Source organism: Cydia amplana, chromosome 12 (genome assembly GCF_948474715.1).
Source record: "Cydia amplana chromosome 12, ilCydAmpl1.1, whole genome shotgun sequence".
In the NCBI taxonomy this organism is placed as follows: domain Eukaryota; kingdom Metazoa; phylum Arthropoda; class Insecta; order Lepidoptera; family Tortricidae; genus Cydia; species Cydia amplana.
Window position 1 is genome coordinate 13,207,509 of NC_086080.1, and position 14,852 is coordinate 13,222,360.

Here is a 14,852-nt window from a genome sequence, read left to right on the forward strand (position 1 = left end):
AGTCCGCGGTTCCGGGCTAGCTTATTACAACATCGACTTTTCACTGCAAGCGCAGTTGCAGTTGGCCGGGGCGGCTACGTCAGACCCTGTCACACCTACCAGTGAGTTTTATTATGGTCTTCATACTTGAGATACCTCCAGAACCTCTGCATATATAGGAACCCAGTGGTCATGCCGCCCAAGCCTGTCGAGCGAGTCCGTGGCTCCAGGCTAGCTTATTACAACATCGACTTTTCACTGCAAGCGCAGTTGCAGTTGGCCGGGGCGGCTACGTCAGAGCCTGTGACACCTATCAGTGAGTTTTATTACCTATGGTCTTCATACTTCAGATACCTCCAGAACGTTCAGCTACATAGGAATACAGGTATGGTCATGCCGCCCAAGCCTGTCGAGCGAGTCCGCGGTTCCGGGCTAGCTTATTACAACATCGACTTTTCACTGCAAGCGAAGTTGCAGTTGGCCGGGGCGGCTACGTCAGAACCTGTCACACCTACCAGTGAGTTTTATTATAGTCTTCATACTTGAGATACCTCCAGAACTTCCAGCTACATAGGAATACAGGTCTGGTCATGCCGCCCAAGCCTGTCGAGCGAGTCCGCGGCTCCGGGCTAGCTTATTACAACATCGACTTTTCACTGCAAACGCAGTTGCAGTTGGCCGGGGCGGCTACGTCAGAGCCTGTCACACCTACCAGTGAGTTTTAATATAGTCTGCATACTTGAGACACCTCCAGAACTTCCAGCTACAAAGGAACCAAGACCTGGTCATGCCGCCCAAGCCTGTCGAGCGAGTCCGCGGCTCCGAGCTAGCTTATTACAACATCGACTTTTCACTGCAAGCGCAGCTGCAGTTGGCCGGGGCGGCTACGTCAGAACCTGTTACACCTAGCAGTGAGTTTTTACTATAAAGTTTTAATTTCATGAACTCATTGACCTTGATAGCCTTATTAAATTTCTTGTAGATAGATAGAATACTCTTTAATGGCAGTATTGGCACACCTCAGGAGAAAGATACAAAAGAGAAGAACAATTGATTAAATGTAGAGGCAGATAACAGGCGGTCTTATCGCTAAAGAGCGATCTCTTCCAGACAACCTTTGGGTAACGGAAACAGAGAAATTAATCGAAAAAGTAGTTGCATTCTCTTACAGATTAGGTACAGTGTGTACCTAAGTACAATCATTTAGTTTTCAAGAACAATTGTGTGTGTCTGTCTTCTGTCTGCCATATATTTTAACATATGTATTAAGTGCCGAAAACCCGACTATCGGGTATTTTATGATTTCGTTCCCAGGCCGGACGACCCGGTAGTCGGGATCGTGGTACTACACCTTTATATGAATAATTCTTGGTGGCCTGACGCGGGTGTCTTGTTTGGGTGGTTGGCAATGAATGTGTTAATAATCTGTTTCTACGCAGGTGTGAAATCCGACCCGATCGCGCGCAAGCTCCGTTTGCGTCGCGGTCGCACCGAGGCGACGGGCGGCGAGCGCGAGTCCGCCATGATCCTCCGCGGCATGCAGGAGCAGGCCAACACGCAAGCCAACGTCGAGCTACCTCCCAACAGCGAGCTCAAGTTAGTGCCATTATCAGTCGCTTACCCTTAGGGCTCATTTAGACGATGCGAGAACTCGCATGCGAGTTTCATTACATTGCGGGTTTTGATCGGTCGGTTGAATTGGACGTAACCAACAGTCCGCAATGTAACTAAAATCGCATGCGAGTTTGCGCGCCGTCTAAATCAGCCCTTAAGGCGCCGGGAGTTTAAGTCCTTCTCCAAGCGCAGCCCGCTGAACACTGAGCGACTGAGGACAGCCGTGCGGGTCCGGGGTCGCGGACACATAAAAACAAATCGATTAATTCGATCAAAAATAAAATTACGCTTTTTCAGATGTTATTTTCGAATGGATCAAATTACTAGAGGAAGGCCCCAAGATTGCTATTCATATTTTTTGGCAACCGTATCATCATCTAAAAAGCCCAAGATTTATCAAAAATTCTGCTGGCTGTACCCACTGCTCCTTAACGCCTCGATTGTCTAGTATCCGCTGTTAGCAGTGCTCATTTCAGACATTTAGATGCCTAAAAAAACGGCACCAATCTTATGTCCTATAATGAGTGCTATTATCCTATTAAGATGAATTTCCTTTCCTTTCGCATTTGGAACACATATTAACTCACATTAAATTTCGCGTAAGACCCGTCTAGAAATGTGAGGTATCGTCTTGGGTCGTCACATTCGTTTTTCGTCAAGTTCTTACATTGAAAGCCACCGACGATTGTGATGAATGTAGAATTGGTGACGAAAGCAGAATAGGACTAATTTAAGAACTTGACGAAAAACGAATGGGACGACCCAAGACGATACCAAATGTGAGTTAATATGCCAAAATTAATCTAAACTAACAAATTTCTTTGTAGGTATAGAAATAAAATATGGAAGTATTTATAGTTATATAATATCATTGAATGAGTGTATGTTTTTAGGCCTAAACGCTGGGAGGAGAGCTTAGAGAAGCCTCCGCTGGACTACTCGGAGTTCTTCGACGAGGATACGGGACAGACGCCCGGGCTGCAGGTGTGGGAGATCGAGAACTTCATACCCGCGCCCGTTGAAGAGGTAATGTTGTCTACTGATTGTGATTGTACATAGAGGGCCGCCGTTTAAACTTAGAGAAGCCTCCGCTGGACTACTCGGAGTTCTTCGACGAGGATACGGGACAGACGCCCGGGCTGCAGGTGTGGGAGATCGAGAACTTCATACCCGCGCCCGTTGAAGAGGTAATGTTGTCTACTGATTGTGATTGTACATAGAGGGCCGCCGTTTAAACTTAGAGAAGCCTCCGCTGGACTACTCGGAGTTCTTCGACGAGGATACGGGACAGACGCCCGGGCTGCAGGTGTGGGAGATCGAGAACTTCATACCCGCGCCCGTTGAAGAGGTAATGTTGTCTACTGATTGTGATTGTACATAGAGGGCCGCCGTTTAAACTTAGAGAAGCCTCCGCTGGACTACTCGGAGTTCTTCGACGAGGATACGGGACAGGCGCCCGGGCTGCAGGTGTGGGAGATCGAGAACTTCATACCCGCGCCCGTTGAAGAGGTAATGTTGTCTACTGATTGTGATTGTACATAGAGGGCCGCCGTTTAAACTTAGAGAAGCCTCCGCTGGACTACTCGGAGTTCTTCGACGAGGATACGGGACAGACGCCCGGGCTGCAGGTGTGGGAGATCGAGAACTTCATACCCGCGCCCGTTGAAGAGGTAATGTTGTCTACTGATTGTGATTGTACATAGAGGGCCGCCGTTTAAACTTAGAGAAGCCTCCGCTGGACTACTCGGAGTTCTTCGACGAGGATACGGGACAGACGCCCGGGCTGCAGGTGTGGGAGATCGAGAACTTCATACCCGCGCCCGTTGAAGAGGTAATGTTGTCTACTGATTGTGATTGTACATAGAGGGCCGCCGTTTAAACTTAGAGAAGCCTCCGCTGGACTACTCGGAGTTCTTCGACGAGGATACGGGACAGACGCCCGGGCTGCAGGTGTGGGAGATCGAGAACTTCATACCCGCGCCCGTTGAAGAGGTAATGTTGTCTACTGATTGTGATTGTACATAGAGGGCCGCCGTTTAAACTTAGAGAAGCCTCCGCTGGACTACTCGGAGTTCTTCGACGAGGATACGGGACAGGCGCCCGGGCTGCAGGTGTGGGAGATCGAGAACTTCATACCCGCGCCCGTTGAAGAGGTAATGTTGTCTACTGATTGTGATTGTACATAGAGGGCCGCCGTTTAAACTTAGAGAAGCCTCCGCTGGACTACTCGGAGTTCTTCGACGAGGATACGGGACAGACGCCCGGGCTGCAGGTGTGGGAGATCGAGAACTTCATACCCGCGCCCGTTGAAGAGGTAATGTTGTCTACTGATTGTGATTGTACATAGAGGGCCGCCGTTTAAACTTAGAGAAGCCTCCGCTGGACTACTCGGAGTTCTTCGACGAGGATACGGGACAGACGCCCGGGCTGCAGGTGTGGGAGATCGAGAACTTCATACCCGCGCCCGTTGAAGAGGTAATGTTACTGATTGTGGTCGTATAAAAAGGGGCCGTTTAAACTATTTAGTTATTTCGGTCAAGTCCAAATAGTTCTTCATTTTTCCAGTCGGAAATTAGAAACTGGGCCATAACCGCGAAAATCGATGTTCGCAAATTGCGAGCATCTGTCCCCGTCTCTCTAATTACACCTTCATTGGAGTAAAAGAGAAAGATCCCCGCAATTTGTGAATTTCGGTTTTCGCGGTAGCCCTTCTGATATTTTGTTGATTACTTCCTAAAGCGCATGGTTGTTTTATGCGATAGACGCAGCGTTGAACGCATGCGATCAACGGAATGTAGAAAAAATTACATTTTAAATTAGATAATCTAATGACACTATACTTTATTGTTTTATGCGGTAAACGTAGCGGTAAGTGCATTGTCATTTTTCATACATTCCGTTAACGCACAGCATAAGGAAGGTCTACGCTGGTTAAACAGCGTTCTACGTTGTGTTTATCGGATAAACCAACCGCGCGCTTAAGTATTAAAAAAAACTGTGGCCATCTTGGAATAACCCTTTGAATGCCTCGCCTATCGTGAGCGGCGCGTCATCGTGAACCTTGTGGGAATGCACGAAGGTTGATATTGGGCTGTAGCCGCGCGCGTCTGATGACGTCTTTGGAAAACAATGGTTAAAACGAATATTCTGGAATTTGCACTCCTAACACTTAGCTTACACATTACAAAAAGTATAAAGTATCCATACTAAAAACACGTTAACTTCAAAAATATTTTTTGCAATTTGAAATTTCGTCAACTGTTATAAGTATGTACGATACTACGATCGAACACTACATTACTAATTGTTTGCTCTAATCTAACGTAGTAATTATTGTAATTGGTAACGTACGTAATAATGATGTCAGCTCGTATAACAACACCTATTGTTGTAGGTGGCGCAAGGCAAGTTCTTCGAAGGCGAGTGTTATATCATTCTGAAAACGGCGCTGGAAGAGCAAGGTCAGCTCACGTGGGACATACACTTTTGGATCGGATCTAAGGCCACGGTAAGTTGCGTATCCCGGCACTTTGCCACGGCTCATGTGAGCCTGCGGGATCCGATTGTCAACTAATCCCAAGAATTGACGTAGGCACTAGTTTATATGAAAACGACTGCCATCTGACCTTCTAAACTGGAGGCGAAACTATGGGCCTTATTGTGATTAGTCCCCTCCTTTCGCCATACCTACATTTTAAAATGAAGCCACGTACAGTTAAATAAATTTTCTTCAAGTATAGCCGGAGTGTGCATATTTCAATTTTCGTTAATTGTAGAAAAAAATATATATTGAATAATTGTTTTTATTGAAATGTGTCAGATTATTATTTTAACTTGTAAGATATCCGACCGTGACACCTATAAGAACCATTTTATTTGATAACTACTAATCGCCGATATCGTGGCAAGAATTTTCCGATTCGATAATTTCATTAACATAATTTGCATCAATATTACTGTGAACCCTGATACCATTCTGATAACGTATTTAAAGTTTGATGTCTTTGAGCAGGTTATATCAGAGACTTGTATTTACGATTTCGCTAAGGATAAGGATGATCCTTACGGCCGATTTCGGCCATGGCGACCACTTCGACTCTTAGTTTGCTCGGCGCCCGTGCGCCCGAAGATGGCTGATGTAGCCGATCTTCGAGGTGAACCCCCGCGCACATTGAGAGCACGCCAGGACACTAGCCACGTAGTGGCAGTGAAATAAATATGACACAAAAATAAAGTCTTATCTGGATTTTAGGGTTCCGTACCCAAAGGGTAAAAACGGGACCCTATTACTAAGACTCCGCTGTCCGTCCGTCCGTCTGTCACCAGGCTGTATCTCACGAACCGTGATAGCTAGACAGTTGAAATTTTCACAGATGATGTATTTCTGTTGCCGCTATAACAACAAATACTAAAAACAGAGTAAAATAAAGATTTAAGTGGGGCTCCCATACAACAAACGTGATTTTTGACCGAAGTTAAGCAACGTCGGGCGGGGTCAGTACTTGGATGGGTGACCGTTTTTTTGCTTGTTTTGCTCTATTCTTTGTTGATGGTGCGGAACCCTCCGTGCGCGAGTCCGACTCGCACTTGGCCGGTTTTTTTTGTTAGGTTTGAAATGAAACGACCCGATTTTCTTTTATCGATCTAGTTGGACAAGGGCGCGTGCGCCGCCATGCACGCGGTGAACCTGCGCAACCTGCTGGGCGCGCGGCGCACGCAGCGCCACGAGCAGGGCGACGAGGCGGACGAGTTCCTCGCGCTGTTCCCCGCGCCGCCCGTCTACATACAGGGCGCGCACACCGCCTCCGGGTTCTTCACCGTCGACGAGCCGGTCAGTGAACATACACTTACTTCTTAACGCGACAAAACGCGTTAGTGTAAAGCTTTGGATTCCTCCGAAAACGGTGCCGTCATATGACGGCCGTCATATAGCGGCCGCAAAAGACGGCCGTCTTTACGGTGGCGACATGTGGAAAGTACCACGGCGTCATAACACACCGTCATCCACCAAGGTCAAAGCGGCAAATTTGAAAATTGTAGGCGCGATGGGATAACGTCCCATAGAAAATTTGAATTTCGCGCCTTTTCCTACTGACAAGATTTGCTTGATCATCTATAATTTACTTGGAGGATGAAATATCATCAGAAGAGGAAAATAATCGTAGTACGGAATCATTTATTCAAATCTCGTGTCATTTATTCAAAATGGCGTCACCGCTATCTAATAAAACGTTCACGAAACTATCGACAAGGTCATGACGGCCGTCATCTTACGTTACGTTGACAATCAACGTAACGTAAAGCCGTCTAGGAAACCGCGCCATCTTGTTTACATAGACAACGTTCTAGTGACGTCAGTCAACGCTATATAGCGGCCGTAATATGACGGCACCGTTTTCGGAGGAATCCAAAGCTTAACGTAACGCCGTCTAGGAAACCGCGCCATCTTGTTTACATAGACAACGTTCTAGTGACGTCAGTCAACGCTATATAGCGGCCGTAATATGACGGCACCGTTTTCGGAGGAATCCAAAGCTTAAGGCCTGAGTAGACGCTCGAAGCGGAGCGTTCGGCGGGGCGTGCAGCGTGGCGTCGGGCTCACGAGTAATTTGAGCAGCGTGCACTAAGGCCGCTCCTATACGTTTGCATTTGTTTAACATGCACGCCGCACGCCTCGCCCCGCTGCACGCCCCGCCCCGCTGCACGCCCAACTCGAGCGTCCACTCAGGCCTTACACTTAGAGACGTCCGCACCCGTAACATAAATTGGCACGCTCCAAAGTAGAATCGCAAGAATGCCCTGTGTCGAGAGTCAGCTGAAAGATGGTAAGAGATATCAAAGATAGCCGTATAAACACGATTGTCAGGGTCGCCATGCGGTACAAGAAATATTATGTCCCATAAAGATACCTGTTCTGCGGTGTTAGCACGGACGCATTTTTATCGCTTGTCACCATGCCTGTCACGTTGCGAAAGTGACAGGCATAGTGACAGGCGACAAAAATGCAACCATGCTGCCACCGCTGATTGTGTTGTTTGTGTACAGCGCTACGTGACCCGTCTGTACCGCGTGCACGCGCACGGCAGCGGCGTCCACTTGGTCCCCGTCGAAGTGTCCGCCGCCTCGCTCGACCCGCGCCACGTGTTCATACTGGACACTGGCCTCATTATATACCTGTGGTAATCTATTCATTGATACCTAACATTTCTGACAAAACAGGTCTGTCTCCCAAGCCAAAGAATGAGGAGAAGATTCTCAACTAGATTTCAGGGCTCCGTACCCTAAGGGTAAAAACGGGACCCTATCACTAAGATAGTATCCTTGTCCGTCTGTCTGTCTGTCACCAAGCTGTATCTCATGAACCGCGATAGCTAGACAGTTTAAATTTACACAGATTATTTTTTTCTGCTGCCACAAATACTAAAAAGTATGGAACCCTCAGTGGGCGCGTTCGACTCGCACTTGTTCTGTTTTTGTTAACATAACATGCCGTGTGTATACGTTATTTCTTTGTCGTGCAAACAAAGAAATTCACTCTTACGTATTTAGGTAAAATTTACTAAGCCAGCGGTCGGCAACCCGCGGCCCGTGCGGCCCGCGTCAACTTCGTTACCTACTATGTGGCCCTTGGCTGCTAAAAGGTTGCCGACCGCTGGACTAAGCAATACGCCGCCTCTAGAATATACATAGTACAAAAATATGGTCATTTAAAAAAGAAACATTAAGTCTGAATAACATAGATTTAAGTTTCAGTGTGATGTTTTAGAAGAGACCCGCTAAAGTGACCGTTTTTTTCCTAGGTACGGTAAAAAAGCTAAGAACACGCTCAAATCAAAGGCGCGCCTGTTCGCGGAGAAGATAAATAAAGAAGAGAGGAAGAACAAAGCTGAGCTGATAGCGGAACCGCCGGGCAAGGAACCCAAATCTTTCTGGCAGACTTTAGGATATGAAGGCGACGCGTTTGTACCTGAGGTGAGCTTTACGGGCTTCTAATATGTTCAGTAGGCCTAGCACATGATTGGCGCGACAGTATCTCGCGGCGAGATAGACTACCCGTCTTTTTCTATGTTAATTAAAGGGGGACGGGTAGTTCATCTCGCCGCGACATACTGTCGCGCCAATCATGTGCTAGCCCGGCAGATGTTGGTTGCGTAATGCTTTTACAGGATAGATGTCATCCGTCTCATACGTATGATGAAACAAGATGGTTCGCTCTACTAGAGTAGTTTCTTTAAACATAGTTTGAAGATACAATAGCAAGATGTAGTCATGCGCTGCGGACTATACAACCGAACTTCGCGTACTTAAACAATATCTAAGATCAACGTGGAAAATACCGCTGATTTAAACTTTCACGATTGTTACACATTATTAAATTGTAAAACGGGATGTATGTACCTCATGTACCTCAGACGTTTCAAAAGTTTTGTAAAAAACTCGCACGGCTAGGTGTTGATGTCAACTTTAACCAGTCTTCTTCGAGACCACGGGGACAACGCCGTCCTAAAATCGTCGGAGGTAAATCTTATAACTTAAATACGCGATTAAAGTTGTAAAACGGGTTACAATTTAATATTGAAGAACGCCGGCCTATATATTTTTTGTAACTTGTAGATTTATTAAATACGGTTCAGGCGGCCTAGCCAAGGTGACAATCTCTATCGCTTCGCCATCGAATCGCTTTGTGTCTCTCTATCACTCTTCCATATTAGTGTGACAGTGACAGTTGCGTTTCGTTAGCTACGGAGCGTTAGCTATCGGCATGTTGTTGGGGCCAGGGGATATATATCTTCTTTCTTGCTGTCAGGAGCACGTGCCAGTAGACTTCAGCTGGCTTCCACCGCGCCTGTACCGCGTTGAGCTCGGTATGGGCTATTTGGAGTTACCTCAACCAGAGGCCGCTCCGCTCGCGCGAGGCGTTCTAGCTACGCGCAATGTGTACATACTGGATGCACATCGGGACGTTTTCGTGTGGTGAGTCGATGTTATGATCAATGTAATCCAAATTATTCTACTTTATTGATTGGACTTCTATTAGGCGAGAGCAGCATTAACACATTCAGTGCCGAAAACCCGACTATCGGGTATATTATGATTTCGTTCCCAGGCCGGACGACTCGATAGTCGGGATCGTGGTACTACAGCTTTATAAGACGAAATTTTTGTGGCCTGGCGCGGATGTCTTGTTTGGCTGGGTGGCAATGAATGTGTTAAACCCATTTTCTCAAAAATGGACGGCAGAGTCGACGTTGCCGGTTAAAAAATAGGTCGCGAGGTGCGTAGTTTAAGGTCATTCCAAAAATTAAAAAGTTAAAAACATTGCAGTCTCGATTTCGGGACTGCAATGTCGCATACAAATTCCATTATTTAACGAGTTCCAAACTTTTTAAAACTTCAAATGGCCATATCAAATGAAGGCATAGGTCCCTTAAACAGCCAAACAGATGATCAGCACTTATTTATTATAATGCCTATAACAGACTATCGCACCGCACCGCGACCTTGGAGCGTCGCACCCATAAGTGAGAGCGAGAAAGAGATATCTGTTTCTCGCTTACTGTTGTGGCTTAATGTTGGTACCGCGACTATTTAGGTGTCTCAAATAGGTTGGCGTATTTTCAGCAGAAAAATAAACTTCTTTTTTTTTAAAGGCGGCAAGCTAATTTTTTTAATGGTTGTATTTTTTTCTGTGAAAATTAATGGAAAATTAGAACGTTGCTTCTGTAAGTTCTGTAAAATATTTCTATTTCTTGCACCATTTTTGAGAAAAGCACTATATATGACTCGGCTGGAAGGCTACTTGCTGGCTTCGGATTCAATTAAACGGACTCCCAAGGTCGTCCGTTTAAAACGAATCCTCAGCCTGCAAGTAGCTACTTCCGAACCTCGACAATAATGTACTATTATCGCTTTTATGCCAACTCAGACGTCCACAGCAACTCATTTTACCGTCACACTAAAGCGGGACATAAATATAGCGTCAAGCCTATGCGGCGCGTCATCGTGAACCTTATCGCAATGCACCAAGGTTGCGATTGGGTTGTAGCCGCGTGCGTCAGATAACGTCTTTGGCGATCACCTTTGTGAATTATATTTGGACTGATCAAGTTTTTATATTGACTCATTATTTCCCTCTAGGTTCGGCAAGAAGTCTTCCCGATTAGTGCGCGCAGCAGCCGTGAAGCTAGCGCAGGAACTATTCAACATGGTGGAGCGTGTGGAGTACGCACTTGTTACGCGCCTACAAGAAGGCACCGAGACTCAGGTACAACAGCGGCTTAACATTTCAGAAATATACCTCAAATTTGTGGGAAAAAGTGGGCAATGGGACTGCAAAAAAGACACCTGAAGTTGCCACGATAATAGTGTGTATACTTGTCTGTACCATCGCCCACACTGTTAACTGTACATCGGTGGACCTTATGTCTTTTGTAATAAGGTCCACCGATATACAGCTAGGAGTGTTGCTGTGTAAACGTATAAAATAGACCAAAACACATTCGAGGACGGAATAAAAACGTCGTTGTGAAAAGCTCGACCGTGCTGCGCTTCAGGCAAGTTTGCACTTGTGTTTTCCTCGATAAAAGCATCGTGGCCGTAAAACGTTAAGACAGCTCGCCCAGTCACGTTATCCATGCCCGAAGCGGCACGCATCGCAAACGTTCTATGACATACATAGGTATAATGCCGTACATTACAATGGGGTTGGCCGGTCGAAATATTTAGCAGATGGCGCCATCATAGCTTGTCCTGTCAATCCCTAGAATTGTGTCAAATTTTTGTTTTTTTTAATGCCCTGAATGCCAGCCCTTCAAGCCAAATCTCATAAGCTATGATGGCACCATCTATGACAACTGTCATAGATGGTGCCATCATAGCACCCCAACCCCAACCCCAACTGGGAACCCCATTGGTGACTATACGAGTGTGCCTACCCCGAACCATCCTGCATAGTATACTTAAGGTGACGGTAGAGGTGGGTAAATTTTCAGATTCTGTCAATTTACCCCATTTCACACACAAGCGCACTTCACGCACACTACCTCACTTTACTGGGACAGGTCATTGACCCATCAAGTTTTTTTAAGATTGCGTTTTGAGTTTAGTGTTAACCACTGACCTCTTTTGAGGAACAGAAACTGTAAAAACGTTCCATTGAAAGAAGAAAGAGAAACAATACATTAAATCTTGCTCTCCTTGTCTGTTCATGTCACACGTGACGTATTTAAATTCTAATTTAATTCATTTGATTGTTAACTATTTTCTGCATATTATGGCTTTGTCGAGATACGCGTTTTGTAAAGTTAAACCGAATAAACCCAGATGTCATTAAGTCAGATGTAAAATGTTATTTACTACTCTATACGGTTATTCATAAGGCGAAAAATCAATTCAATTAAAAATTTAAATAAATAAAGTTTCGGCAGGGTGGAAATTTAATTAAGGCCGACAAAATAAAATTTAATAATATATGTCGGCTGATGTACCCCTAAGATCTTTACAGATTTACTTGTACGAGTATCCTATATTCGCTATTTATTTTGCTATTAAATTTATAAAATTAAAATAAATAATTAAATATTATACTGGCATTCCACCGCTATTATTTCAGTGCTGAACTGATTATCTTCGATCGTAGCCTTGATGATGTAGTTGTACTTACACTTACGGCGGTAGGAGCGGCAATGAACCCCGCGCAGCGTAGAACGAGAGGTGCGTTGGGATAAGTGCATATACATATAATTCTTCGTGCGTCTGTCTGTCTGTCCGTCCGTCTGTCACAGTCTATTTTCTCCGAAACTACTGGACCAATTCAGTTGAAATTTGGCACACATATGTAAATTTGGCACACAAATGTAAATTTGTGACCCAAAGATGGACGTGTAACGTAAATAAAATGTATTTTAGAGAATTTGAAATACGGTAGCCATTTTTGGGGGGGGGGGGGGGGGGGGAAATGAAAAAATTAAAAAATGTTTTTTAAACTATATAGTGTTACATATCAAATAAAAGAGCTCATTGTAAGAATCTCAAACATAACTTTTTTTATAATTTTAGGATTAATAGTTCAGCAGTTATTCATGAAAATAGGCAAAAAATGATCATTCTCCGCCCACTTTCTCCGAAACAACTGGATCTAAAATTTTGAAAAAAATACACAAAGTAGTTCTTTACCTATATATGTCAGGAAAATCTATAAGAAATGTGCAGTCAAGCGTGAGACGGACTTAATATACGGAACCCTTAGAATGCGAGTCCGACTCGCACTTGTTTTTGTTTAGCTCTTATTAGGTTTAAGGAGTTTTATGAGTGAAAAAAGAAGTTTTTTGTTTTATGTGCCCGCGTTATTGCCGATCGATTGTGTTTTAAACGATAATTAGACAAAAAAACTTGTTTTTCACCCAACGAATATAGATCCCCATGACACATCTTCCAAGTCGCCTTTGGATAGGCTTAATTTTAAAAATAATTGAAATAATGTTCTATATCATTCATACTTGCAAAAAAAGACTAAAAATAATTTACGTGACCAATGCTTATTATTAGTAAATATCTTACAATTTAATATCTGATATATCACACGATACAAAAAAATGGCCGCAAAGTTAAAAGTTTATTTATTTACGTTACTAGTCCATCTTTGGATCACCGACTCTTTGTCATATGTGAAAAATGTGTACCAAATTTCAATTGAATTAGTCTATTAGGGGCAGACACACGAGTGATCTTAAAAGGGATTTTTTTCTTGAATGATTTGTATGTACTTACCCCAACGCACCTCACGTTCCACGCGGCGCAGCGTAATCAGTAAGTACCTAATAATTAGTGTCCGACCGAAACACAAATTTCTGTATATATAAATATTGTTGTCCTACTTGCTCGCCAACTTTTGGTCTTTGTCACATAGTTTAGTTTCATAATACGAAGTACTATTTCGTATGTTTCGGCCAGGCCGAAAGATTCGGCCGTTTTTTGGCCGAAACCGAAACTACGGCCGAAACATGATTTTATGGCCGAAACCGAAACCGAAACCGAATCTTCGGTCGGACACTACGAATAATCACAATGGTCTAAGTACCACAGACCCTACTGTCGCTTAAGTCCTTTATGCCAATCTCTGCCTATTAGAACTTATAAAAAAAAAAGAAACCGAGTAATTATATCCAACTACCGAACCTGCTTACAAATTTTCTCGAGATATTTGAGAAATGTGATATGCAAAGGAGAACATTCGAACAAACGAAAGTATTTTTGCCCAAGCTGAAACGGAGACCTTCGCCTACGCTCGGTCAGTGATGGTTTAGGTACAGTCAGCTGCAGGTCACCCCTGCATAGAAGATTGTATGCAGGGGTGGTACCTTTTCTCTGCAGCTGACTGTACACCTATAAAAAATTGTTGTACCTGCTGCAATTTTATACCGGTACCGTACTTTATATTTCAACAGGTATAGTACCTTCAAAACGAAGCGGTATTGATAAATAATAACGGTACCGTACCGCCTATAAATAATAATAATAATTCAGCCTATATACAGGGTGGTCCAAACCTTGACGTCCAAAAATTTTTTTTTAGATTCCTCACGTCGTGGGCTATCAGAATATACCCCATGTATGTTAGCCGATTTTTCGTAGTTATCGAGTTATGATTTTTTTTTACTTTTAACTTTTCATATGAAATTCCGGGGTTCCCATACAGAGTGGCTAAAAAATAACTGCATTTCCGTTGCCAGGGAGGTTGTAAAAGTTGCTCAGTATAATCCCAACACCTCCCTGGCAACGGAATGCAGTTATTTTTCAGCCACTCTGTATGGGAACCCCGGAATTTCATAGGAATAAGAATAAGAATAAGAATTGTTTATTGCCACATACATGAACATAAAATAGAGTTAGAATTACTTACATAATAAAATAAAACAGTTGTTATCATATACAAAACAAAAGTGAGAAGATCTTTGTATTAGGCACAGGGTTCCAGTCTCAGCGTGTGCCGGGCCTAGGTGCCCGGCGCTGGTTTTCAGACCGGTCCCAGACTATGGACGGTCGGAGAATATTACCTACATAGGAAAAGTTAAAAGCTTAAAAAATCATAACTTGAAAACTACGAAAAATCGGCTAACATACATATGGGGTACATTATGATAGCCCACGATTTTTGGACGTCACGGTTTGGACCACCCTGTATAGACAATAATCTCAACGCTAGCCCAATGCGGATTGGGGACTTCACACACAGCTTTGAATTTCTTCGCAAATGTATG

At 44.2% G+C, this 14,852-nt stretch overlaps 1 protein-coding gene across 1 annotated transcript in view; it reads left to right on the forward strand.

Annotated features, from left to right (window-relative positions):
• Positions 1-14,852, forward strand: part of LOC134652747 (protein flightless-1) — a 48,194-nt gene that overhangs the window by 10,760 nt on the left and 22,582 nt on the right. The window contains exons 8-15 of the mRNA XM_063507908.1: positions 1,419-1,575; positions 2,487-2,619; positions 4,988-5,101; positions 6,242-6,424; positions 7,639-7,772; positions 8,394-8,565; positions 9,401-9,567; positions 10,732-10,858. Of these exons, the coding sequence (XP_063363978.1) occupies positions 1,419-1,575; positions 2,487-2,619; positions 4,988-5,101; positions 6,242-6,424; positions 7,639-7,772; positions 8,394-8,565; positions 9,401-9,567; positions 10,732-10,858 (1,187 nt within the window). The remainder of the gene's footprint in view (positions 1-1,418; positions 1,576-2,486; positions 2,620-4,987; positions 5,102-6,241; positions 6,425-7,638; positions 7,773-8,393; positions 8,566-9,400; positions 9,568-10,731; positions 10,859-14,852) is intronic.